Source organism: Myotis daubentonii, chromosome 18 (assembly GCF_963259705.1).
Source record: "Myotis daubentonii chromosome 18, mMyoDau2.1, whole genome shotgun sequence".
In the NCBI taxonomy this organism is placed as follows: Eukaryota; Metazoa; Chordata; class Mammalia; order Chiroptera; family Vespertilionidae; genus Myotis; species Myotis daubentonii.
The window spans coordinates 6,085,251-6,112,593 of record NC_081857.1 but is presented as its reverse complement, the minus strand read 5'-3'; the positions used below and the strand labels follow the sequence as shown (position 1 = coordinate 6,112,593).

Genomic DNA, 27,343 nt, shown 5'->3' with positions numbered 1-27,343 from the left:
GATATTAAAGTGAGTTTTCAGCCTCTGAGCAGACATTGCTGGGCAGGGGCAGGGGCAGGGGCAGGAGCAGGGGCAGGGGCAGGGGCAGGGGCAGGGGCAGGAGAGAGGCTGGAGCAAAGCCAGTGGCATAAACATGGCCTGTCTCTCTCCTGCTCTTCAGGGAACTCTCCCAGCAACCTTCTGCTTCCCCTGCTTCTGCCTGAAGCAGCTCTCCTGGTTTCTGTCTGTCTGTCTGTCTGTCTGAACTCTTTTACATGAAGATCTCCTGGTTTCTTTGGTCTCTCGGGCTCCTCGTTGCCTTTCTTGAGCAAGTCCATAGGAAGAAACAAAGAAGAGCAGGGTTTGGGGAAAGCGGGGAGGAGAGGAGAGAGCCCGACCGCACCCCCGAGAAGAGCCTGGAGCAGAGAGAAGGGAGGCTGAGGCCGGAGTCTATCTGGGGGACAGAGGGGCGGTGGGTCCACAGATGGGATCGTCAGGATACTGGGCTAGCTGGGTGACGCCACTCACCTTTGAGTCCCTGGCCCATGCCCAGCGCCAGCCCGTCCTTGGTCCATTGCACGATCCCCGAGTAGTTGAGCAGCACGCAGGGGAGCACGGCCCGCTGTCCGGCCACCACGGTCTGATCGGCTGGCTCCTGGCTGAAGCGCGTCTGGGTCCCTGTCAAAGCCAAAGGCGGCACCGGGTAAGGAGATGCATGGGGAGAGGGGATCCACCCAGAGGCAGCCACTCCTGGCTCCTGCTCCCGCCCTGCATTGGCTGGAGAGAGAGGAGGCCTGGGCCACGGACCCTCCCGTCTGCCCACTTCAGCCCCAGCTCCTTCCCTGCAGGATGCCACACGCTCACCCTGATCCCTTCCTCCCTCCACGGCCCCCAGGAATGGTTTCAGGAGCCGGAGTGCTCAGCACCCATAGGAAGTGGAACACTATTAGCAACGGCCTTGGCGACGGGGCGAGTCGAACCCTCTCAGCTTCCAGATGAGGACACTGAGGCCCTAACCAAGGACACCCAGTGGGTTAAAGGCAGAGCTGGGACTCGAACCGGAATCTCAGAACACCGGGCCCCAGGCTCTTCCCTCCCACTGCCCCTCGCTGACACCCGTGTCAGTCAGCGCTGGCTCACAGTGCTTACTAAAGGCTTGTTGAATTAATGAATAAATAAGTACTCAGGCTGATATTATAAGGGCCGTGGCCTCTGAGCAGACATCGCCTGGGCAGGAGGCAGAGAGACTGGAGCAAAGTAGGCGTAAAGCACATTCCAGTTCCCGGAAGCCCGTCACCAACGCCGCCGGTGACGGTGCGCTCCCCTTCGTCCCGAGACGTGAATGCACCATTGCACCCTACTTGCACATGCTCTGTGTGAGCCAATGTCAGGGAATTCACATGTGCGACCATGTGGTCCCGCTCCCTATGAATGCATCCAGCAAGTGCTAAGGGCAGCTTCTATGGGGCAGGTGTGCCCACGTGTGCAGAGCTGCCTGAGTGCCTGTGTCTCCAAAACCAAGTGCCTATGCCCCTGCTGCGTGGCACACGCCCTGTCCTGTGTGTGTAGTTCTGGCACATACTGTGGGAGCGGCATACAGCCACCCGCTGGCAGCCCGGCCCGGAGCACTTGATTAGAGAACCGCAGAGTAATTGCCTTTAATGGTGGAGCCTAAGTGAAGCAGGGAATTGGACGGCTGTTTCTTCCCCCCACCACTCCCTGCGCCCGCCTGAGGCCCGCGTGCCCAGCCCAGTGGTGGGCAGGCCCGGGCACGGCGCATGGCCTCAGGAGCAGAGCCTCAGCTTCCGCGCAGGGCTGTGGGAAAAGAGGGCAGAGGTGGAGGGGCTGCGGGACAGCAAGGGAGAGGTCTGGGCATCCTCCCACGTCCCCAATTTGTCACACCACTGTAACCCAAATCAATTTTCCCCAGGAAGCCTTCACCTTCTATTCCTCTGTAGCTCCCAAGTCTTTGCAGAGACCCCCATCCCAAATCCAACTGTTTCCAAACTAAGTTTTCCAAAATTTCTCTGATTCCCCATTATTCTGTGTATAAGGAAGCAAACGAAACCTGTCCCTCCCCCTTCCAAGATGTCCCTGTAAATTATGAGACAGGATCCTAGTTTGTCCTCCTCTTCTTTTTTCCCCCTCCTCCAGCTTCATTTCTCCCCTTCTTTCCAAAGCTGCTCCACTTCCAGGAAGTCCTCCGGGATTGGCCCCTTAGCTCCTTGGGCAAACAGCTTGTCCCATCACTCGGCCCTGCTGTCACAGGCCTGTCCATGGGATTTCAGATAGTCTGTGCCCATGCTTTTGTTTGTCATGGGATAGAGGGCAGTGGGTGGGTGGGGTGTCTGCCCTAACTGTTTACCAGAATGAGAACCTCTGCTCAAGGCCGAGGGCTGTGATATCTTTCTCCTCTAAATTTCCCTGCACGTTTGACATCCAAATTGGTTGCTGCACATAAAGGGACCAAGAAGGGGGGGCTGGGCCAGGAGTGACTGATGGCCAGCTTATGATCTAATACGCAGAGGAAGCATCTTTTGGTTAAGTGTGCAAATCTAGCTCTTTGGGTCTGCAGGGGATCCGGGAGTTGGAAACAGGGCTCCTCCCCCACACCCGTGAGAAGCTCCCCAACTCTGCTGACCTGGCAGTCCACCCATGTCTTCTAAAGAGGCAAAGGATAGGCTCGCCCGTACTTCCAGGGGAGGGGGTGGGTCAGGTGAACAGCCAGCATTATTAATTCAGGCACTGTCCTCATTATTATTTAAATTTATTCATATCATTGCGCATTTCTCCAGTGTAGCTTCATGCTGCAAACTCTCCACACTCATGCTTCTCCTTCCACAGCCCCCAGAGCCCGAGTCAAGGGCTTGGGAGTGGGGCAGCCGGAGAGCCGTGGCTCGGAGATGGAATTGATATTCACAGCCTTCCTGCCTGGGGCTGGGACACCCTGGTTTCCTAGCGAAGTCTCCAAGGACAGCGAGAAGCTGGCTCCTTGTCCACTGAAGCAAGCCGGCAGCCGACCTGCAGTGGGACAGTCAGCAGAAGCCCTTGGGGTCAGAGTCGGAGGCAGAGATCTTGCCGGAGGGCGGAGTCCGTGACCTTGGCCTGCCCCTCCCCTGTCTGGCCTGTGTGTGCTCACCTTTGCAATGACTCCAAAGACAAGTCTGGACTAAGAGCTGCAAAGGTTTCTTTTAAGAGCACAAGCTCAGTAGACAGATGGGCTCACGGAGTGCGTCTGCCCCTTCCTAGCTGTGTGACCTCGGCCAAGTCACTTACTCTCTAAGCCTCGTTGCCCTTATCGGTGAACGAGGGATACTAGGGATGCAGACAGCTCCTGGGGCGCTGTGAAGGCTGAATGGATGAGGCTATGACATGCCAGGGGCATTCCTGGCACGTGCCCACTAGTGGGAGCTATAACCCTTCTCTCTCCTGGGCGGGTAAGTAGAGGGGCTGCTGGAACCCTGAACAGTGACATGACAAAGAAGTGGTGTGTCCTCCTGGGGACTTGGATGTAAAATGCCCTCTGGGTTTAAGCCTGGCGGAAGCAATCTAGCCTGGAGGCTGGACAATGGAGGCAATGATCCTGAAGAGTCCAGAGGAGGGACATGGAGGGTCTAGGGCAGTGATGGCGAACCTTTTGAGCTCGGCGTGTCAGCATTTTGAAAAACCCTAACTTAACGCTGGTGCCATGTCACATATAGAAATTTTTTGATATCTGCAACTATAGTAAAACAAAGACTTATATTTTTGATATTTATTTTATATATATAAATGCCATTTAACAAAGAAAAATCAACCAAAAAAATGAGTTCGCGTGTCACCTCTGACACGCGTGTCATAGGTTCGCCATCACTGGTCTAGGGAATTTAACTCAATGGAAAGGTAGCCTAGATCCTGGCCGCAAACAGCCCTGAAGCCAAGACAGAATGAGACAGAGTCCAGTGCCCACAGGTTGGTCCATGATGGGGAGAAAGCCCCAGGCCTGCATGACCAGGTCCCGCGCTCTCTATTCTGCACACTCCACACCTTTGCCACCCCCCATGCCCTTGGCCAGGCCTTTCCCAGATGGGACACTGCTCTCTGCCCCGCCTTTGGGATTCAAATAGTTGCCTCTTCTGTGAAGCCCTCAGTCACTGGCCAGCGAGCCTTCAGGGCCCTTTGCATCACTTCTCGCCTCAGCTATAGAAGGTCCACACTGCACTGCTCACCCCCATCCCTGCCCTGCCCGAGGGGTGGGGACATCATGTCACTCGGAGCTCCAGCCCCATCACCCAGCGGGGCCTGGCTGCCAGTCACACAGCAGGTGTTGGGAGCGGGTCTGTTGATTGACAGAATGAGAGTGAGCACATGCCTGGGTCAACGGCCCCACCTGAGAAACACGGAAAGAAGGCAGAGCGCCCTGCCCAGGCGAGGCCACAGAGCCCAGCAGAGGCAGGGCAGCAGGAGTGTGGAGGGACAGGACAGGGTCCTCTGCAGGAGAGGAGCAGCATTGCGAGGCAGGGCTGGCAGTCCTAGGAGGCTCCCTGGAGGAGGGGGTAGCAGTAGACCAGGTGGAGGATACAGAACTCTGGAAGCTTCTGATGCAATCATGGGGTGGTCATGAGAGAATATGGGGGCGGTGAGGAAAAGCCTAGAAAGTGAGCCTCAGACTCGGGCCATTGTCTAAACCTGTCCCCTGGGCCTCGCCATCTCCCCTTGATACTGTCCCCTCACCCAGGCCACTTCTTCCATAGCACCCTCCCACCTCTTGTTCTCAACCCTGATCTTCCCGGGTGACGCTGCCTTCCAGCTTTGTCCGCCAACCCCCTCTTCCATCCCCAGCACCGCACGGGGGTCCAGAGGTAGACCAGGAGCCCGTCTCAGAGCCAGGCCTGTCTCAGCCTCTACGTGTGAATACATTTCCTGTCCCCACTGGGTCTAGCCCTGGGGCTGGGACACAGCTTCCCTACCAAGGCCCGGGGAAGACAGAGGGCTTGAATCCCATTTTTGACTAGGAACTAAGTGACCTCTAAATCTATCACAGAGCGGCCGAAAATGCTCACAGATTCTCAGACATGCGTCGTATACTTCTTGTGAGCATACATGTACTATCACACACACACACACACACACACACCCCTCTTCTGTACCTGTGCGTTTATGTACATGTCTCTGCACCCCCTGGGCGTGTGTCCATGCCCATGTCAGGGTACATGTGCCCTGGCAGCCATGCTCCCAGAGCCTTGCCTGCCAGGTCTGCCAGGAACCAGAGAGGGAGTGGGGCCAAGCACACGAGAAGCCCGGGAGCCCGGCCGCAGGAGAGGGAGGTGGAGGCCAGGCCCTGTCTCCCCAGATTTATCCTGTGAGCAGTAATGAACCCCTGGGCTGAAGCAGTCCCACTCTCTCCACCGGGATAGCTGCCCGTTCAAAGACAAGCCTTTGATTCACACTGACAGCTCTCAGATGGAACTAAATCTCTCCACACTCCACTCTTCCGCCCTCTCTGCTCTCCTCACTCGTCCCGCCCCCAGTGTTTCCCCCTCCAATCCCAGCCATTCCTGTCCTGTTCTATGAAAACTACAACAGCCAGAGCAGGCGCCTCCCATTGGATCCTCTCACCAAGAAAAGAGGATTGCTGTTCCCTGGGCAGAGCCAGCAGAGGAAAGGAAAGAAGAGCGGAGGTTAGCACTGGATAGACAGAAGGTGGAGGAGAAGGGGGAATTCGGGGGGGGGGGGTGCTGGCAAGGGCTGGGCAGCGAGGACAGATAGGAGAGAAGGGCAGAAACTGGCCCCTGGAGGCAAATAGAGAAGCAGGTTCCCGGTTCCCTAGGACCTTGAGACCAGCAGCTCTTGGGAGGGAAGCGCCAGGCCTGCCCAGCCGATGGGCATCAGGTCCCTGGATTCTGCCTCAGGCAGAGCCCCGCCCAGAATCTGAAAATGTCAGAATGTGATGCGACTTCCTCTCCCAAAGACAAGTTTGCAAACAGTCGCAGATGATTATCACCCCCACTCTCCGCCCACCAGCACTTTGCCTTCACTTCACAATTTGGAATGAAAATGACTCAGTGAAGAGTGGGGGCCTCCAATGCCCTGATTCCACGGGCCCAGCAACCTTCGCCAGCTCCCCACGTGCGGTCCACTCTCATCCCAGGAGGCCGCACTCACGGGCAGAAGAACCGGCGTCTCCCCGCTCCCACGGCCGCTTGGCCAAGCCGCCCTGGTGTCTGCCCCAAGGCTGGGGCAGGAGAGGGGCGTCTCCCCAGGGACCAGATGGGGTTTGAAAGTGGCCGTGATCTGGCCTGGTTTTCTCGCGTTTGAGCAGACCACGGAGGCCGGCCACAGAGGTGGCCACGGCCTGGTGAGTATTCAAGTGACAGGGCATAGGAGTTGATTGGTTTTGGCCAGTAAATAGTCACCCCAAGAGGCAGAAACAAATCCTCATGAGGCAGGGGACCTGGCCCGATGCCGCCTGCAGGGACAGAGAACTCTGGGCCCAGTCAGGAGGGGGGGGGGGGGGGGCTTGTTGGTCCGGGCTCTGCCCCCATCCAGCTGAGTGGCCCCGGGGAGGTCACTTCACTTCTCTGGTCTCAGCTGCCTGAAACTCTAAAGGGAGGGAGGGAGCCGAGTGACGGCCCCAAGGGCCTTTCCAGCTCGGATGGTCTAAGATTCGCTCGCCTGGGACCTCGGCCACACCTTGCGGACACACCTAAGGACTCACCCCGTGCCCCGTCCCTCTCAGACGGTGAGGAAGAGCTGGTGTACCTGGGGCCGTCCTGGCATTTCCTCCCCGAAGGGTGTAGAGGGAGGTCTGTGGTTTGTGACACTAACCGTGGCTGGGAGGACCCAGATGATGTACCCCGCATAGGAAAAGAAAGGCCATTCTTCATTTCCCCGTAAACACTCCACACCAGCGTTCCCTACACCCCCTTCCTCTAGGTTCATGGTGGGAAAAAGGATAGAGAGCAAGTCATTCGGGTCTCTGAAGGGACCTGCCAGCCCAGGCCCAGTCACAAGGACTGTGAGCTCCCAAATGAAAAAGACTTGCAGCCCGGCAGTGTGGCTCAGTGGTTGAACGTCGACTAATGAACCAGGAGGTCACAGTTCAATTCCCGGCCAGGGCACATGCCCTGGTTGCGGGCTCAGTCTCAGTTGGGGATGTGCGGGAGGCAGCTGATCAATGATTCTCTGTGATCATTGATGTTCCTATCTCTCTCTCCCTCTCCCTTCCTCTCTGATAAGACTAACAGGTGCAGCTGAAAACACTGCACCCCCCCCCAACACACACACCCCATTGGGACCTCTACTCCCCTCTACCCTGCACTTGGGCTAGACCTGATCTGGCAACTCAATGTAAATGGGCTCTGGCGGGGGACCCTGAAATGCTTTATGGAAAGGACAATGGCTTTGTGAGCTCAGGGGATGTGGGTAATAGCAGGTAGGACAGGAGGGAGCAGAAAGCGGGGAGGCAGGGATGGTGGATGGCTCTGCTGAAAACCGGAACTTCCTTCTGGCCTCAGCCGGGAGGAGAAGCCTGCAGGAGAGAGGAGGCAGGTGGCTGGCAAGGACTTCTGCTCATATAGGATAAGAGGTAAGAGAGCAAAAGACAGAAAGAGGGAAGGAGATGAGAGAAGGTAAGCTAGGACGGTCACAGAGCCACAGAAGCGTTGGAGAAGGCCGCAGAAGCTAGGGTGGGAAGGCGGGAGGGGAAGAAATGATCTGCCTGCCCTCCTCCCCGCAAACCTAGAGAAGCCACGGAGGAAGGGCCCCCGTGCCGGCAGCCCCCAGCCCAGAGTGGGAGGAAGGAAACTGACACAGGGCCCTGCGAGATGGCCAACGGGCAAAGACAAATGAGAAAAGGACGGGGGAGAGTCACAGGCCCAACACAGAGAGCAAGGCAGATGAAGAGCAAGCTGGTGGCAGGGAGATGAGAGAGAGAGGCTGCTTTAAGGGCAGGTAGGAAGGCGGCAGGAGCGAAGGTGACACTGGTATGAAAGAGGCAGACAGAGGATAAGATAAAGAGACAGGAAGGGGAAAGAGAAGAAAATCAAATTAGAAAGAGAATCTGAAGGTTAGAGCTAGAAAGGGCTTTGATCACCAACCCAACACATTTGTTTTGAAGAAACTGAGGGTCAGCGAAGGAGAGGGAGATCTGAGGCAGGCATGTCTCCAAATTTCTGGCGGCATCTGAGCCAGCCTCCCAGTCACAGAGGGCTCCCTTCCCCCGGGGCCGGGCACACCCCACACCTGCTCGCCCAGTGTTGATGGTGGGGGTGCGATGGGGGGTAAGGAGTGTACCCGGAACCCTCCTTCACTACAAGAAGGGAGCTGGAAGGGGCATTTAGAGGAAAAAGTATGGAGAAGCCTGGAAAGGCAGATACAAAACAAAGTAACAAGACCATCTGGGAGAGGAAAAAAGAGGAGGAGGAGGAGGAGGAGGAGGAGGAGGAGGAGGAGGGGGAGGAGGAGGGAGGAAAGAAATTGGAGAAGGCCTGGGGGCTGCGCGGACAGATGGGAAGGGAGTTCTGGAGCATTTAGGTCAAAGGAATGGAGTGAAATCCTTGAGAAATGGAAGGGATTTTTGAAGGATTAGCCAAGGGGAGGGAGGAGGAGAGAAGAGGTGGGTTGTATCTGAGGTTGTTCCAAAGGCAACTCAGGGCAGGGCCCTGGCCTGTCCCCCAAGAAGAATGTCCCAGGTGACTGCTACCACTTGCCTCCCCCTAAGGGCATCCTCAAGGGCTGGCTGATCTTTGCTCCAGGCAGCGGTGGGTGCCGCTGGAAGGAGATCAATGAGTCACCCCTCTTCCCCCCCCCCCCTCTTCCAGCCACCCTGCGTTTTCAAGGGCAAACAAAAAGTCTGTCCGGGACCCAACTCCAGTTGCCTCCTCCTACAGTGACCCCTCCCCTCTCGCTCCTCCCTCAGGCAGGTGGCTGTGCACAGGCCTCCACAGAGAAGTTCAAGTTCTGCTCTGAAGCCACCCTCTGGCGGCTTTAACGCGCTCAGTCACCGCTGTCAGGAATATGGCTTCCGAGCACAATCTGAAAGTAGCCAGAATGACCCCCCGCTCCCCGCCCCGGGTCCCCTCAATGGGCTCAATGCCCAGGAAGAAATGCAAGCTGGTCCCCAGGCCCTCTCCAAAGAGGCCTCCTGGCACTTTTAGAAACAGCTCCAGGATGACACAGCCTTGCACCTGAGAAATCCAGGAGAGTGAGGGCTGGGGCCACGGTAAGGAGGGCATTTTCTCCTTTACCTTGAACCCAAAAGTGCCAGAGGGAAGCCCAGGTCTTCTGATACCAGATGAAAGCTCTTAAGGTCACTGCTCTACTTCTAAGCCGAATGAGCTTTATAGTTTCTACTATCTCTCCACCTCCTCTCAGGCCCCTCTGATGGGGGAAGGACAGGCAATCAGAACAGGACCACAGACGATAGGTACGAGGGTTTCTTACCGACCCTGGGAAAGGGGAGGATGAGCTACAAGGATGGAAACAGGGCTGTGAAAAGATGAGACTCCTCGGAGCCCAGATGGGTCCATCGCTCAGGAAAGAAAATACGTTTTGAGAACAAACCCAGGACAGGACACGCTTTGATGGGGTTGCTGGGCCTGGACCCTGACCACCTTCGGGAGTTTGCGTCGGAAATACTGATCACTCTGCGGTCCCAGGAACGGGCTGAGCCGGGTTTTCACACCATAGAACATGAGCCGCCTTATCATCGGACTTCAGGATCCTGGCAGGAGACCGTGGACCGCGGACCCTGCAGCCCTTATCCCGCCCCTCCCGCTTGCACGCGGCCCTTCCTCCTCGCCCACATGGAACCCGCCGGCCAGTAGGAGAGGGAGAGCGAATTTACAGGATGATTGCTGCTCTCCACGCTGCCGGCAGGATGGGAATAAACGCTCACGTATGATTCAACCCTGTCTCTGCTCAATTTGGCTCAGTAGTGACAGGCGGCCTGGACCCCTTGTGTCCAGTATCACTTCCCTTAAAATCAAAAAAATTTTAAAAAAGCAAAACAGCAGATCCCGGTGTCAGATCTTCATCTCCTCCCCGAGTCAGGAAGCCTGCCTCGCAGATAACTCTGCAGGCTCCCCAGCACTGGCAAGATGGACGGTCTGACTTAGGCGCCAGGGGAGCAGCTCGTGCAGGAGGGCGCGGGCTCCCACGGATGCTCTTTAAATTGGCGCCGGCTCTCGGCTCCCACCGCTGAGGAAGGCTGAGCTGGCAGAGGTGCTGCTCGCCTGTAACACGGGGGAGTCCCCAGGCCCCATTACGGAGCCTTCGTTACAAGCCCCCAGGACAGACATTAATGACTGTGGCTCCCCGGGCGGCAGATTTTTTCATTCGTGTAAGAACCTTCTAATAGTACATGGCAGCGAGCACCCACCACTGGCGGCGTTGGAGACCAGGGCTGACGAGCACCTGACAGCGCCGTTCCGGCGGCTCTGCGCCACACTCCAGGTCCCTTTCCATCCCAGCACTTTAAGAATTCTAGCCACATGCCGCACACATCGTCTCCTTGCTTTGGATGCACGCCTATCAAATAATCAATTTGTATCAGTTCGATCGCGGTGGACTGAAGGGATTTGCAGCAGTGAAGTTTAAAGGAAGGAATTCGGAACAGAGCCATCTGCAGGGAAAAGAACAGTTCAAAAATGGTCTAGGATGGAAGTCGGAGACGTCGGTAAAGCTTTTGTTCCCCTGGCAGTTAGGCAGGCAACGTCAATGAAATACAGTGGGTCCTGAACAGAATCCTGTTTTGTTTAGACTATAGTTTAGCCTGTAGCGGCACTGTATTTTATTCTGGCTCCTTTTCGCCTGACTGGATTGGGAGGTAACAGATGTGTCTTAGTTGTGCATGTTCCAAATTTACTAGTACAAAAGACTTCGCACATAACAGGTACTGCCACGTGATTACCTAAATTAATAATGAACGGACAACACACCTGCACTCAGAAAAAGTTACTCGATTCAATACTCATTCATTCATGTAACAAGCGTGTTTAGTGTCTACTACCTACCAGGCACCATCCTGGGCTCCGGCTTCAAAGTGAACAAGACAAACCTGGTCCTGCCATCTCCCAGCTTCCAGTCTAGTCAACAGACTCAAGTACCCGGGCAGTCAGCAAATGGGCATGGTGATGGAGCGAGACACAGGAAAGCACCTTTAACCAATGAGGAAATCACATGTTTCACCTGCCTGGCTTCCATACTGCCTTCCCTTGAGCTGAGACCCATATCTTGTCGGCCTTTGTTAGCTCTAGGCCCTTTCTTTCTCCCTTTCTTTCTATTTTTTTTATATATATTTTTATTGATTTCAGAGAGGAAGGGAGAGGGCGAGGGAGAGAGATAGAAACATCAATGATGAGAATCATTGATTGGCTGCCTCCTGCACGCCCCACACTGAGAACTGAGCTGACAACCTGGGCATGTGCCCTGACTGGGAATCGAACCGTGACCTTCTGGTTCATAGGTCGACGTTCAACCACCGAGCCACACCGGCCAGGCAGCTCTAGGCCCTTTCTACAGTCATACTGGTTGGACACTGGAGGCCTTGCTTGGCACACAGTAGATATTCAAGAATATACATTTACTCACTAAAATTGCATAGAGCCTTGAAGATGAGAAGGATTTCAACAGCCAGAGAACTGGGGGTGGATGGGCGGCGGGTTGGGGGGGGTGGGGGGCATTCCAAAGGAAACAGCGTGAGCCAAGACACAGAGACATAAAAGACCAGCGAGCGGTTGGAAGTGCCTCGAATGCAGGCACATAAAAAAATTGAACCCGAGGTCATATCTCTTTAGAATCAGAAGGAATAAGGCGGCTATTTGATGGTGTGAGTGTGTGTGTGTGTGTGTGTGTGTGTGTGTGTGTTCTGTGGTGTCATGTGTGTGTGTGCTGAGATAACGTGTCCTTGTTTGAATTCATGTGTCTAGTGAGCTTGTGTATGTTACTGCATATCTACATACAAGTGTTAATATGTAACCACCAAAACAGAGAATGGGCACTTTGCCTACAGCTAGGACTCTAGGCTTTTCTAATTAATCTCCATTAAAAAGATTTCCCACAAAGGCGCTTCTAGCGGCCCAGGTGAGGGTCATCCGATCCGTCCTGCTACAGTAAAAGCAGCCCTGACCAGCTGCTGGACCATCCACCTACACTGGTTCATCTTAGAGGTGCGAGGGGGCGGGGTGTTCCCTAGCTGCAGGGAGCAGGGGGGTCTGTGAGGGGGGCTGGTAACTAACAGCTGGAGAGGAGGTTCCCCGTCCGCAGGGGTGGAGGGCGGGGGGGGGGGAGGGGGGGGAAGGGCCAGAGGGGATCCTTCGGGGCGGGTGACACTGGACCTGCAGGCTGGGCTGGAAGCTCGCTCTCTGTGGGCTCCGGGTGCTCCCGTTCTGCAGAGGGCTTGTAACAAAGGTGCTGATTCCCCGCTCTCCTCCCCTTCACACCGGCTCCTCTGACCCGCGCCCTCCTCTGCTCCTCACAGTGCCCTTTTCAGCTCTTCTACTCACCCCCAATTCCGCTGCTCTGGGGAGCCCCACTTTGCTTACTTGCCCATTTGTCTTGTGTCCAGTGTCAGCCTCGGGACTGGCCAGAGGCCAGAGGGGACGGACGTGCAGGTAGAGAAGACCCTGGGACAGAGCAGCCTGACTCTTCCCTCACATGCTCTCTGCTTCTCCGATTCCTTCCTTCCCTTTGCCATCTCCCTGTTACGCTCCCAGTGAAACGGGGAGGGTCTCTCCCTCCTTCGTCTCTCTAGTCTCTTCAGTAACCGAATGCTCTCCCATTTCGCTGCCCAGGCCTCGTGCGGACTCGTGTGGACGGGCTCCCTTTGATTGTTTGTGACTCCAACCTCAACGCAAATTTAGCGCCTCGTTTCCTGGAGGAGCCAATATGCCTCCTTGGTTATCTCCCTGCAGCGGGACAGGCACCTGCAAGCCAAGGAGCAGTCTATGTCTGCCCCCCCACCCATATGCTATGAGTCCACCCAGCTCACAGTCCCCAGAAGGATGGATGGAGCGGGGTGCAGGAGGTTCTCAGGGGAGCACATGGGGCTCCGAGAGCGAGGAAAGGGCAGAGGAGGGGGGCGGGGACAGGGTGGACTGTGGGGAGCAAACAGAGCCTCTGGACACCTGGCTTTCACCACGTTTATGGGCAGATTCTCAAAAATGGAAGGTGGGGATGGGAGCAGTTTGACCTTTGCTCAGATAATTCTGGAACTTCCTTCCTAAGCCACTCCTGAAATCCTGGCTTTTCATTCAGCGCCCCCTCCTCCCTTACACAATGGGCATGGAGCTGGCGGAGGAAGAAGAGGGTGACCTTGGAATCATGTCCTTCACCCTGGAATGCACCAGGCCTCTACCCCAGCATCCTCTGCACCTTGTGTCTTTTCCTAACAAGACCACCTTCTCCAGGCTGGGAAGCCAGAGAGGCAGGCGTCCTCTGGGGGCTCTGCCCCACATCACAGGACTGATGAGGGAAGATGAGAAGACATGTGCCAGCCCAAGAGGCTGTGAGTTGGAGGGATGGGGCTGGAGGCTCTCTGAAGGAAGACGATGGAGGAGGAAGGGCAGTCTGAAATAAGAGCCAAAGGGGTCGTCCAATGGGACCCTGGGAAATGGATCAAAGGAGGAGAGAGGGAGTGATAAGAACACATTGCTTTAGGGCAAGAGGGGGGAAGGGGGAGGCCTGGGAACTCCACTGGAGACAGAAGGGTCGAGAATGTGTGAAGGATGGAAGTGTGGAAGCCTGGGCCTGGGGTACGTGTGATTCCTCTGTGACCCACAGAAATGGAGAGGGAAGGACTAGGCTCAGGGACTCCCAGAGCCTGAGCTGAGAGGACAGGAGTCATCAGGCCCCACCCCTTGGAATGCAGAAGGCAGGCCTCCTGCCAGGAAAGGGGAAGGAGGATGCAGGAGGAAAGGGGAAGAGGCTGATTGCTGAGGGTGGCAGATGGTTGCTGTCATTAAATGGATTCCAGGGCGTCCAGGAAGCCGTGGAGCGGAGACGAGCTGGGGGAGCGGTGGGGAGAGAAGGAGGGAGCAGAGCCTTGGAAGAAGGAACTTGCACAGAAGCCCCACACCAGCCTGTGTCGGTTTGACTAATCTGATCCTCTTTCCTACATCAGCAGTAACCCCGAACCCAACCTCAACCCTCATCCTGGCAATCACTCTAACCCCAAATTCTAACTAGAACATGAGCTTCTTCCCATCTCAAATGAGCCTCAGTGCCTGGTCAGCAGTAGGGATCAATAGATGTTGATTGAAAAAAATGAGCACATAAACCAAACCTTAGCCCCCATCTTTAACAGTCACCCCTGCTTCAAGCCTGTCCCCCTCTTGCCTACCCCAGTACCCATACTGGCCACTGGTCAATCTCAAGCTCTAGTTCTGTCTCGATCCCTACCCTAATCCTAAAGGCCGCTGTCCATAGGGACAACTCCCCTTCACCAACTCTAATCGCAGTATGTTCAGTCCCCAGACCCCTGGGTAGATGGTTACAATTCATCTGGGCAAGCAAAGGGAGAGACGCACAAAAGCTATCAGCTCAACCTGGAGGCCAGTTCAAGGTGGCCATGGAGACCCCTCTACTTTCAGGCTAATTATGGAAGGTGATTCCTGTCTCCAACCCAGACACCCTGAGCTTTCTGCCCCAGGGGCTGGGTCCTAGAAAGTGGCCGAGCAAGGCTGCGAGGTTCAGGCCAAAAAGAACCTGATGCCGGTGACACCAGGAGGAGCGAGTTAGAGCTGAGGAGGCCGCATGGAGCAGAGAGAAATGGGACACACTAAGGCAGTGGTTCTCAACCTTGGCTGCACATTAGAATCACCTGGGAATCTTTTAAAAATCCTGATTTCTGGGCCTCATCCTCCGGAAATTCTGTTTCTTTGTGATGGGGTGGGGCCACAACATTAGTCACAAAGAAACAGAATTTCCAGAGGATGAGGCCCAGAAATTAGGATTTTAAAAAGATCCCCAGGTGATTCTAATGTGCAGCCAAGGTTGAGAACCACTGCCCTAAGGGAACAGACCCCAAGTCAGGAGGCAGAGCCTGAGCTTCTTCCGCTCACAGCTGTGACCCTGGGATCCCTTGCTCAGACATAGGGCCCAGGAGCCCTTCACGGGGTGCCCCTGGGAACCCGCATGGGGAGGGTGCTGGGAGATTCTGCCTACTGCCCAGGACTCCGAAGCAGGCACCTCTCCCTCTTGGCCCTGCCCCTCCCGCCTCGAAATTCCAAGGAGCAAGGCTCCCCCATCTCTCAGGACTTGTGGCCGTGGCGCCCGGGAGGGAGCTGAGTATTCTGTTCTGTTCTTGCTGCAGCTCAATCTGATCACTGGGGCGTGCGGTGGGTGAGCTGGGTTTGGACCCCAGCTCCGGGCGTGGGATGATGGAGTAGGTCTGTTACTCTGATGTCACCTGGAAGGTGCTCACCTCAGACACGTCTCCCAGGGAGACTGTCAATCCCTCTCCAACCACTTCGTGGTATAAAGACCTTTTGGGCACCAACGCACCTGCTAGCTCCCCGAGTTCTGCCAAAATCAGGACCAGGCCCTCCGCCGAGAACCTCCCCACCCCCACCCCCCCGCCCCCCCCCATTCCCCCACCCCCCCCACCCCCGGCCCTGGGTGAGACCCACTGCCTCTGGCCAGCTGTCACCCCCACAGGGGCCACTGCCTCTGCTTGGAGAGGGGCCTCCAGGCATTTCTCAGTGACAGACACGGGCCTTGAAAGCCGGGGGTGGGGCGTGGAGAAAGGAGAGAGAAAGACAGAATAATAATGAAGGATTTTTAATAACTCGTCAGCTGTGGTGTCAGCGGAACAGCAGTTTTCTGTTGGGAAAACTTGGTGAGGAATTGTCTTCCTAGGGGTGAGAGTCGGAAGGACAGAGGGTGAGAGGAGGCATGCTTCTCACGCCAGCCCCACAAAGCTGTGAGTCAGCACCCGGCCGGGGGGGAGGAGGACGTGCAAACAGAATGGCAGAGCCTAGACCTGGCCCTCCGGGAGCTTCCACTCGAGCCAGACCCACCAGCCACAGACACAGCTGCAGACAGGAGCAACCGATGGCAGAAGACATGACCCAGCACAGGCAAGCCCCCCACACACACACACACACCCACCCCCCCGCCAATAAACACAGCCTCCAGCCGGCTCCCTGAGATCAATCAGCCGCAAGGCAACTGCATGCTTATCAAGGGCTTCTTCTCGTTACCTAATCACCCACCAAGGAATTGCCTGAAGGAGGAGTGTCATCCAAGAATGTTCCAGAAAGCCCTGGGGACCACATTTCCAAAGGCCTAACTTTTCAGATGAGGACGCTGAGGCCCAAAGATGCCGCAAACACAGTTGGTGACTCGTAGGAACTAGAAATGCAGGGCTCCTAAAAGTTAATCTTTTACAGAAATAGACTTTCCACATACTTTCCGAGGGGCCCGATGCCGGTTCTCCAGTGTGTCAAGGGTGGCTGTCCCTTGGGTGGGAACAATGGGAAAACTCGGGGTAGCCCACCATAACCACCGTACGTCTTCTCTTCTCCTCTGATCGCTCTAGAGGGCTTTCTGGGCGCAGTGGCTTTAGATGGAGGCTGGGAGATGGAGACATACCCGAGCCTCTGGAGTGACAGGCGGGCAGTGGCTCGGTGGCAGGGACGGAGGGGAATGTTCTAGGTCTGTGAAAAGCCCTGGAAAAATGGGGGTACTTATAACACGTGTGAAAGGCACAGGGGCCATGATGGGAGGTCTTAGAACAGCGGTTCCCAACCTGTGGGTCGCGACCCCTTTGGGAGTCAAACGACCCTTTCACAGGGGTCGCCTAAGACCATTGGAAAACACATATATAATTACATATTGTTTTTGTGATTCATCACTATGCTTTCATTATGTTCAATTTGTAACAATGAAAATACATCCCGCAGATCAGATATTTACATGACGATTCATAACGGTAGCAAAATTACAGTTATGAAGTAGCAACGAAAATCATTTTATGGCTGGGGGTCACCACACCATGAGGAACTGTATTAAAGGGTCGCAGCATTAGGAAGGTTGAGAACCACTGTCTTAGAAGGTCAAAGAACCTACAGGCTCGGTGGCTCTGAACAGACTACCGGGTCCACAGAAATGAGCGGGGTCCCCTCGAAGCCCTAGCAGCCTGCAGAGAGCACCCAACACCCCCCAGACCCCAAAGAGAGCAGAGAGGAGTGTCACCCCTCAGCTGCCGTCACTTTAGGCCAGGGCGCTGGGAGCGGGACTCACGCCTCCATCCCATCCACACCCAACGGACCAAAGGCAGTGGCCCCTCTGCCCCCCAGGCCTGGCACCGAGCAGGCACTTTCCTAGGGTTTGATGAGCAAAACTGTTAGGGCCTTTCCAGAAGGTACCGGAAGGAGAAACGCAGGTCTGGAAGTAGTGGGGGGGCGGGGGCAGGTGAGGACCCTTCACACCCTAGCAGAAGGCCAAGACAGAAGGACGCCTCTGTTTCGGAAAGAGCAACCAGACACCTGGGATTAGGCACATAAATGTCCTGACAGAAACCTGGTCGCGGCCCGCAGCCCCACGCCCCGGCTGCCAGCCCCGCCCAGCAGCCGCTCTGGAAGATGTAAAGTGCTATCTAAACGTGATGCATTATTAACACTTTAGAAATCATATTTCACAGCCACCCAGCTGGAGCTGGGAAATGAATTCTTCCTTCTGCTCTCCGGCAGGGGAGTTATTGTTGGAACCAAATGTGACAGCTGGGACATGTAGCCGGGGGCCAGGGAGGGCGGCGGAGGGTGGCAGGTCCTGGTGCTTCTCCTCTACCTGCGGCCTTGAACCAGACACTCGGGCCCTGCCTCTCCCACGGGGATCAAACCTTCAGAGAAGGTAGACGGAGTTGGGACACAGTCTCTTACCCCCAGGCCACTGCTGCAGCACGCAGCCCCACCCCCACCCCCAGGTGCAGCACCTGCCCTGCCTCGGGGAGGGGTCACCCAGAGCGAAGGATGCTGGAACCCGAGGAGGGACACAGGGCAGGGAATGATGGGTGATGGGCCTTCACACAAGAGGAGGGTCCAGGCAGGCTGTGGAGGAGTGCAGGGAGGAAGGCTGAGCCTCAGTGGCCTGGGTGGGCGGAGTGGCCTCCAGGCAGGCCCGAGGTGCCAAGGGGAATGGCACTGACAACAGGGGCTGGTTGTGCCCAGCTGGGCTGGAAGGAAAGGACTGGGCAGGCCGGGGCTTGGGGAGTGTGCCTCGGGCCGAGGGAGGAAGCAGGCGCTCAGCTGCCTCCTGTCCCCATGGGAGAGCCACGGGCAGGAGCAGGCAGTTAGGAGCGCGGGAGGCGAGTCCTGCCTGCGAAGACCAGCGCCTGCTCAGTGGTAAGGACAGAGGCCTCGCATGGAGCCTGCAGAGGAGGGAAGCTGCCATCACTGCCGTCCCTGTCCCAGGACCCAGCCTGGTCCCCCCGGAGGGGCTGGGCTCCTGTCCGTGGGCTCCATTCGCCGTGCGGGCAGCTTATAATTAGGCGGGGGAGGCAAGGAACTCATTTTCAATTAAAACCTTAACTCAGGGCCTCGTAGATGCAAATGCCAGGAGGCTCGATTCTTTCCTAAGCCAGCCTTCAGCATCGCAGCGCCCAGAAGAGATGCCGGGAAGTGCCAATGACGCGTCTGGAAGGTACAAAACGAACCGCGCTGGTCCCCACGGAGGTGCTTGGACAGCCAGGACACAGGGAGGGGGCTACTGCGTCTGCCCGTGAGTTTGGGGGCCCCCAGGCTGCTGATGCAGACCCCTCAGTCTCTCAGCAAAGATCGATGCGACTCAGGTCTGGACCTCCAGCTCATCCCTCGGGGACCCCAGCTCTGGGGCAAGGAGAGTGGCTGTGAGCGACGGCACAGCTGCTGGTGGTGACAGCGGACATCCGGAGAGAGGAGCTGAGGAGGGCCTCCTTCTGCTCCGGAGTCCGGTCTCTCTCCTCACTCCCACCGTGTCCAGGAGCACCACCAGCAGCTGGGCACCCTGGGCTGCGTCCTCCTCATTCATTCAGGGGGAAAGCAGGTGTCAGGCCAAGGTTCTTGGAGCTTAGATTCCACCAGGTGCCAGCTCGGCCTCTCAGAGCCCAGTTCCATCAGAGAGAACACAGCAACAGTGGAGGGGCCAAGAAAGGGGGCAGCCAGAGAGCACAAGCCCTGAAGATGCTGAACGGAACGCACCCCATCACACCCACCTCCACCCACACTTCAGGCAGGCAGCTAGTCGAGGTCAGGAGCTTCACCTTACCCAGCTGTTGTCTCAACGCTCCCCAGTACAGGCCTCACTGTAGGGATAGATAGTTGATAAAATAAGTATTTGTTGATGCCCTGGCCAGTGTTGCTCAGTGGTTAGAGTGGCGGCCTGCACACCAAAGGGTTCGATTCCTGGTTAAGGGCACGTACGTGGGTTGTGGGTTTGATCCCGGCCTGGTCGGGGCTTGTATGGGAGGCAACCAATCGATGTGTCTCTCTCACATAGATGTTTCTCTCTCTCTCCTACTTCTTCCCTCCCTTCCTATAAAGCAAAGGGAAAAATATCCCTGGGTAAGGATTAACAAACAAATAAATAAATATTTGTTGGATTAAACGGAATGGAGGAGGATAGGGGATGAGGGATTCTAACGGAAATTCGATGGAGGGAGATTTTAGCAGAGAGAGTAACAGAGCACATCTTCTGGGAATCAGAGGAACTGGGTGTGGACTCCAGCCATTGACTCCCAGGGAGACCAGGGCCGAGCCACGGGCTCTGAGAGGCAGAGCTGGCACCTGATTGAATCTAAGCCCTCAGGCCTGGCTTCCCCTCGGAAGGGCACGTGCCGGGCAGATCTGTAAGGCGCCTCCGGCCCTTGGGAAGGTGTGCCCGGGAGTGCGTTCCGAGGACCGTGAGGAATTTCTGGCGCAAACTTAGGTTGGTCATCAAGCACGTTACTTAGGACTCAGCATGCGGTTTGGGACAATCAGAAATTACATAGTAGTAATGACGATGCTCCGTAAACACCCACAGGCGACTTGTTGGCCAAAAATCTTGGTGCCGTCACCATCATGCCCAAGAGAAAGGCTGAAAGGGACGCCAAGAGACAAAGCCAAGGTGAAGGACAGACCCCAGGGATGTGCCAGGTTGTCTGCTACACCTGCTCCTCCAAAGCTGGGGCCCAAGCCTACAAAGGCCCCTGAAAAGAAGGGGGCGGAGGCACCCAAAGGGGAGAGGGGGAAAGCTGAGGCTGGAGTTACCCGCTGAGAATGGGGACGCCAACACGGAGCAGCCACGGAAGCTGAGGGCGCGGGAGATGCCAAGTGGCGTGTGTGCGTCTTGGAACGCTGCGCTCCTGCTGACTGTGCAGACTGAAATGCTACTTTCACTCAAGTTTTAGAAAAACACAGAGTTTTCTCTTACTTTTTTTAAGCGATGTTGTTAGCACACGGAACACTTCATGGTTGCTTTTGGGAAGGACATATGCCACTAACAGAAAGTCTCCACGCTGGGTTCATGTGGGAAAAACACCTTTCCCTCCTAGTTTTGAATGACTCCCTCTTGGTTCCTCAAAGGAGGCATCCCTTGCTGTTGACACATATTCGCCACCTTGGCACAAACACCCTGTGCTGTGGAAAAACTAAAATTGGTTCTTATGTCCTTTCCTCCCTCTCCACTTTCAACATAGACTGGACTCCCTTAAGCCCGGACACCTGTGGGGAGCGGGCCCATAATGATTGGTTACCAGCATGTCGGGCAATCTGGGCTTTCCAGTGTCACCACTGAGATGGAACCCTCAAAAAAGCAGGTCCAGTTTTAGATTGTGGCTCTGCAGATGGAGAATCCTGCCATTTTCATGGCACTGCCTGAAAGTGAAGGCAAGCTTGTGAAAAGTTGCTCACAACATGCTTCCAGCGCAATGGCACCCTCGCTCCACACCCTGCCTCCTCCGAGCATAAAACCAGGGCTTCGTTGCACTTTCAAGGGGCTTTATGACTTCGGTAGTCCATTGAAGAAGAGAGTTTGAAAGTTGCTGTCTACTGTTGACGATGGTCTGCCCAGGTCCTGCTGAAGCGCCATAATTGTGTATGGAAAGTCTCTTTACTAGAGCCACCTACGGCCTGGCTTGGAAAAGCTCTTGTTTATAACCTCTGTGGGAGAGTTTCCGTCAAGATGAAGCAGTCTGCCCTCTGCCTCCACCCTCACTCACCTTTGCTCCAACCCATTCCCACCACTTCCTTGGTTACCTACCTTTCCATCTGTGGTTCCAGCAAAAGCTGGAAGAACTCTGGACACCAAGAAAGAGCCAAGTTCAATTCTACTCTATTCTAATTGGGGACCTACTATGTGACAGAGTTTCTGCTGCGCAGCAGGCTCCGGCCAGTCATCAGCTTTGGTGTTCAGGGGCGAGGTGAGTACTCCCAGTGGTAGGGAGAGAGGAGGCAGGGAATATGAGAGGGGGCTGTGCAAGGGGCACAATTAAGCCTCGAACAGGCAAATATGAAAGCAAAGGGATCCGAGGCACAAAGAACAATAACGACAAAGGCAGGGAAGTGGGTGGCAGTCTCAGGAAGAGGGCGCATGGCTGGAGCTCTGGGCATTTATGGAAGGGCTGGGTCACTCATGTCCTTATTATTAGTTTTTAATGTAACTCTTATTCAAGGATATGTTTGTATGGATTTTAGAGGTAGTAGAAAGGAGAGAGAGAGAGAGAGAGAGAGAGAGAGAGAGAGAGAGAGAGAACATCCACCAGTCGCCTTCTGCAACCTATTGGTGTACGGGACAACACTCCCAGAGAAAGAGTAAGCAAGAAAGAAGAATAAGGTAAGGGAAGGGAGAGAGTGGGAGGGAGAAGAAAGTGGGAGGGAGAAGAGAGGGGGAGTATCCATCTACTATGTCCCTATAAGTCAAGTGTAGTGACAGTTACTCTAGTGTAGATATTGCTGTGGCTGTGTGTTGGTCGTTGGTAATGTCGACAGTTGTGAGGATTAAATGACATACACATAGTAAACACTTTAAAATATTAGCTGTTGTCTCATTGCTATTATTTCATTAATGTCAGCCCTGTCATTTGCTGTGTGACCATGAACCATTACTACTACTACTCATACCTCTACTACTGCTACTACTAATAACATCCTCTGTGATTATAAATTACAAAAGACAGAGAGAGGAGCTGGGAGGCAGGGTTCTCACACCTCCCTTTGCTTCCAGAAAGGCCGTGGAAGGAAGGAAGCCCTTGTAGGTGGAGGGAGCAGCATGGGCGCAGGCACAGAGGCAGGAGGATCATGTAGACACCGAGCCTAAGTGTGAGCAATCCTTCCAGCCACACTGGGCTGCTGTCTGTGTGCCCCTGCTGTCCGCGCTCCAGCGTCCTTTCCACGTCCACCATCAGAATAGCGGAGGGCACTCTAGCCACACTGAAGGCTGAGGAGGGAGGGGCCTTTGTCCTGGACAATGGTAAGCAGATGGTCTTTCTTCCCAGTGAAGTTTATGTGAAGGCAGGAGAAGGGGAAGGGAGGCATGGACTTCCTGCTCTCAAGTTTTTGAGAATCAAGAAGAGACTTGGAAAAGTTTAGAGAGTGAGGCCAGGGAAGAATTGAATGGACAGCGCTCTTCAGAATCAGAAAGTGATTGGAACTGGCCTGATCCAGACGAGAAACCCAAGGCCCAAAGAGGTGAAGTGAGTGCCCCAAAGGCACAGAGCTGCTCAAAAGCTAAACCAGAAGCAGAACTTGGTCTGCTGGGACTTCTAATCAGGCGCCATCTCCTCTCCCACCCCCACCCAGTTCCCTGTCACCATAAAGGTCCCTGATCGCAGAGCATCTGTTGCGCGACTCCTGTGTTTGTGTGCATCCACATCCTCCATCTGATTCCCGAGTCCCTGCAGAGCCCTGGATGGGGGGGTTGGGTTGGTCCTCTGTTCTGGCCAGGAGGTTGCTGGTGTGGGGCAGTGCTGTGGCCAGAGGTACAGTACACGTCAGTGTTGTAGCATTCCCTGGAACCCAGGCTAAAAGTTCTAGACGCTCTCTAACCACTCATCACACACATGTGCACACGCACACCCCTCTCCCCAACCCCCACCTCCAGACACTGAGTTTTGGCTTCAACCTGGAAAACTGCCAAGTCCTTGGTTTTCACCCAAGGGATTTCCAAGAATTGCTCACCAACCTCTGAAACCAGCTCAGTCCATGCAGACTGTGACTGACGCTGGCCCTGGCTCGCAAGCCTCCTGTGAACCAGGCATCTTCAGCCTCATTCCCTTGATCTTTCTACCCAATGACCTGCTCCTTCCCCACCCGCATTCAAACCGGGCTCTCACCCCAGACCCTCTCCTCTCTCTTACCAACATCCCCCCTAAATGCCCCAATTTTACCCATCCCTCTCCCTTTCCACACAGACTCCCCTGAAGTCTTAGCCATCGCTCTCCCGAACTATGGCAATAACCTCCTAATTGCTTCTCCTGCCTCCAGCCTGATTCACTTCCTAGTACATCCACTCTGCACACAGTTGCCAGAATGATCTTTCTAAAACACAAATCTAACTTCATCACCTTGTGAAAAACCCTTTAATGGCTCCCCAGTCACTTCAGATGAAGTTCAAATTAGGTTAGGTCCTAATCACCTTCAGCAGCGTCTTCTGCTCTCCGCAATGTGCACTGCACCTTCTGGCATGCCTACACTCCAAGCTGCTTCCTACCTTTGCCCTCTGCCTCCGCACGCTCCCCGCTCCCCCACTTGGTTCCTTCCTCCTCATCCTTCAAGACACGATCCAGGCTTAGTGCCCCCGGAGTCTTCCTTGAAACCCCAGTCCTGAGGACAGATGCTGCATATTTTAAAAATAATTTTATTGATTTCAGAGAGGAAGGGAAAGGGAGAGAGAGAGAGAGAACATCAATGATGAAAGAGAATCATCGACTGGCTGCCTCCTGCACACCCCATACTGGGGATCGAGCCCACAACCCGGCATGTGCCCTGACCAGGAATCGAACCATGACCTCCTGGTTCATAGGTCGATGCTCAACCATTGAGCCACGCCGGCCGGGCGGCAGATGCTATATTTTCAATTTATCCTTATACTGATCAAGGGTGGCTGGCTCTTAGCAGACTCTCAATTAACATCTGTTGTACTGAACTGACTCTCCTCCTTTTCCATCCCCTACAAGTATTTTATTCATTCTGCCTCCTCACTTGCTAATCCAAGTTTTTCTTTTTCTTCAATGCAACCCAAAGGCTCCTCTTCCAGGAAGTCTTCCCTGATAAGCCCCATAGACGGCTTCTCTTGATATCGCTGAACTCGGTCTGTATGACATCCCTTAGCATCTCTACCTTACCTTTCACTTCTTCCTTAAAAGTAAGCTCTGCTCCTATGAAATTGGGCTGCTCATTCTTTCTCAGAGACATGAAATGCTTTGCACTCTCTCAGTCAGTACCATACCACTTCCTCCCCTGGCAATTCCTCCTCCAGCTGTGGGTCAAAGACTTTGCCTCCCACCTGTGGCAGCATCCAGCGCAATTCTCACTGTAACAGACGCTCAGCTGTGCTTGTTAAGGGCCTGCGTTGAACTGCTGACTTGTGTGTTTTATGTCCTTTTTGTGTGTGCAAAGGTGTGCGTTCCCTTTTCCTTCCTTAGGTGTTTCACTTCAGCTCCCTGGGTTGCAATTTGAACGACACCTCTGAGATCTCTTCCGCTTTGATGCTCTGTGATTCTGCCGCTGGGAGTTCACCGAGGGCAGGAACTGTCTTCCCCCATGGCCCCGGCACACTGGAGGCTCAAAAACATCACGCTGAACAGACCGAATTCCTCTCCTAGTCGTTTTCCTCCTTTTTCCGCTTAAGGGAGGCAGCAGAACACAATGGCTAAACATGTGGGCTCAGTAGCCAGTTCTGCTCCCCAATCAGGGGCAATGTGCTTTCCTTCTCTGTGCCTCAGTTTCCTCATTGGTAAAATGAAGATACTATAGTCCTTCTTTAGAGATAGTCAGCCAGGGGTACGTTTTGTTATTATTTTCCCATTCTTCTTCCTTCTATCTTCTTATTTACATTTTTTTTGGTGTCTCACCCTCTTTCATTCTATTTTTTTGTCTCATCAACATCAGAGAAACCTAAGGACCACGGATGAAGCCCAAGGAATCCCAATTTCAAGCCAATCTTGGGCTGCAGAGATTTGGAAATAAGAGAATATGAAGCAAGATCAAGACACAGGGGCAGGCTGGGGCCCGAGGGGAGGACCAGGAGAGAAAGTCCCAGGCAGAGAGCAGGAAACTGTCTGGCTTACAGATTCAAGTGTGAGGAAAACTGAGAACAGCTCCAAGCAATCTGCAGAGGGGCAGGGGCTAGGAAACATTTCATCAGAGACCCAAAGCTGGGCCCCCACGCACGGCTGTTCATGGGTCAGAGCAGCTCGTCACCAGGGTGGCCGAGTGCTCGCTCGGCCGCTCCGGGAAGGGTGAGTGCACAGCACTGGGCTCCCGGACTGAATCCTGGCCCCTTCTCCATCTGGATGATAATTACGTGACCTTAGGCGAGGCTCACGGCTCTGCGCCTTAGTTAACCCAACTATAAAACGGATCGTAGACCCATCCTGGCAGGGTTGTTGTGAGGATTAAAGGTGCTCCGTGAATGATAAACCACCACCCGTCTCGCAGCCACCAGTTATTAAGGCTGCATCTACATGGCCGCGTCAGCCAGAAACCACACCTGATGAGGTTCAAGTAACTTGTCAGCCTCCTTTATTCTGGTCAAATGGGTTCTCAGTTGTCAAATGTGCAATATCCTCAGTGGACACTTATGGTGCCCTTGACCTGCCTGACCGCCCCCTGAACCCCGCCCCCCTTCCTCTGCCCCTCCCCAGGCAGACACAGGGGCCCTTTCTGCTGTGTGACAACTGTCTGCCTGTGTAGCGCTCCTCCACCAGCCAGAAGGAACTGAGTCTATCATGACTCTGTCTCTGGTGCTCGTCACATAGTAGGCATTCAACATGAATTTCTGGAATGAATAAAATAAATGGATGCACGCCGTTCTTATTTAGGCTGCACTGCAATCTCCTCTTTATAGCTTCTAAGCATTGGTCCTAGCTCTTCTTTCTGAAGTTGCATAAAATGAATCTACTTCTCTTCCATAGGACAGTATTTTTTTTAAGTATATTTTTATTGATTTCAGAGAGGAAGGGAGAGGGAGAGAGAGACAGAAGCATCAATTATGAGAATCATTGATCGTCTGCCTCCTGCACGCCCACACTGGGGATCCAGCCTGCAACCCAGGCATATGCCCTGACCGAGAATCAAACTGTGACTTCCTGGTTCATAGGTTGATACTCAACCACTGAGCCACTCCAGCTGGGCCCATATGACAGTACCTGAAGGTTGTGAGGACCTATGACATGACCCTAGAGCAGCCGTGGGCAAACTAAGGCCCGCGGCCGGATCCGGCCCATTTGAAATGAATAAAACTAAAAAAAAAAAAAAAGACCATACCCTTTTATGTAATGATGTTTACTTTGAATTTATATTAGTTCACACAAACACTCCATCCATGCTTTTGTTCTGGCCCTCCAGTCCAGTTTAAGAACCCACTGTGGCCCTCAAGTCAAAAAGTTTGCCCACCCCTGCCCTAGAGTCTCCTCTTCTCCAGCCCAAGCATCCCTGGTTTCTTAAACTGCTATTTCCTCTCCACTGGGATCCGCAGACAACTGGCTGCATTTTCTGCCCTTTAAAAAAACCCTATTGGTCCCATATCCAGCTACCGCCCCATCTCTCTGCTCCCCTTTACTGCAAGACTACTTAAGAGTAGTTTGTATAATAATTCTTCTCCCATTCTCTGAATTCACACCATAACTTTCCGGTCAAGGTCACCAGTGACCTCCAAATGGCTAAATCCAACATTAATCCTCATCTTGCCTTTACCTTCCTTGCAGGGTCAGCGGTATTTGAGTCAGTCGATCATTGCCTTCTGGGCTTGCAGGACCCACGCTCCCTGGTTCTCTGCTCTCCTGCCCATTTAGTCTCCTTTGCTGGTTCCTCCTGATCTTCCTGTTGGAGTGATCCAAGGTCCCAGGATCCTTTGCTCCCTTCTCTCTCCACTTGCTCCTTCAACGAGTTCATCCAGTTACATGGTTTTAAATACCAGCTCCATATTGATGTTCCAGCAGATGTGTCCCATTCAGATCTTTCCCTCAGTTTCCAGTCATGTCTGTCACTATTCCATGAACATCTCCAGTTGGGTGTCTAATTGGCATCTCATACCAAACCGAGCTCCCGATCTTCCACCCTAACACCTGATCCTCTCAGTAAATGACAACTTCCTCCAGGACCTCAGACAAAACTTCAGAGCCCCCTCCTCTCCTCCTTCTCTCTCCCCTGCTCCATCCAGCAGGAAGTCCCACTAGTTCTGATTCCAAAGATGAGCGAAAAAGGAG

General features: G+C 54.5%; 1 protein-coding gene across 2 annotated transcripts in view; it reads right to left on the bottom strand.

The window, feature by feature from the left end:
* KIRREL1 (kirre like nephrin family adhesion molecule 1) overlaps window positions 1-27,343 on the bottom strand; it is a 105,976-nt gene that overhangs the window by 20,589 nt on the left and 58,044 nt on the right. For both annotated transcript variants that reach the window (XM_059674879.1, XM_059674880.1), the window contains exon 2: window positions 508-657. In XM_059674879.1, the coding sequence (XP_059530862.1) occupies window positions 508-657 (150 nt within the window). The remainder of the gene's footprint in view (window positions 1-507; window positions 658-27,343) is intronic.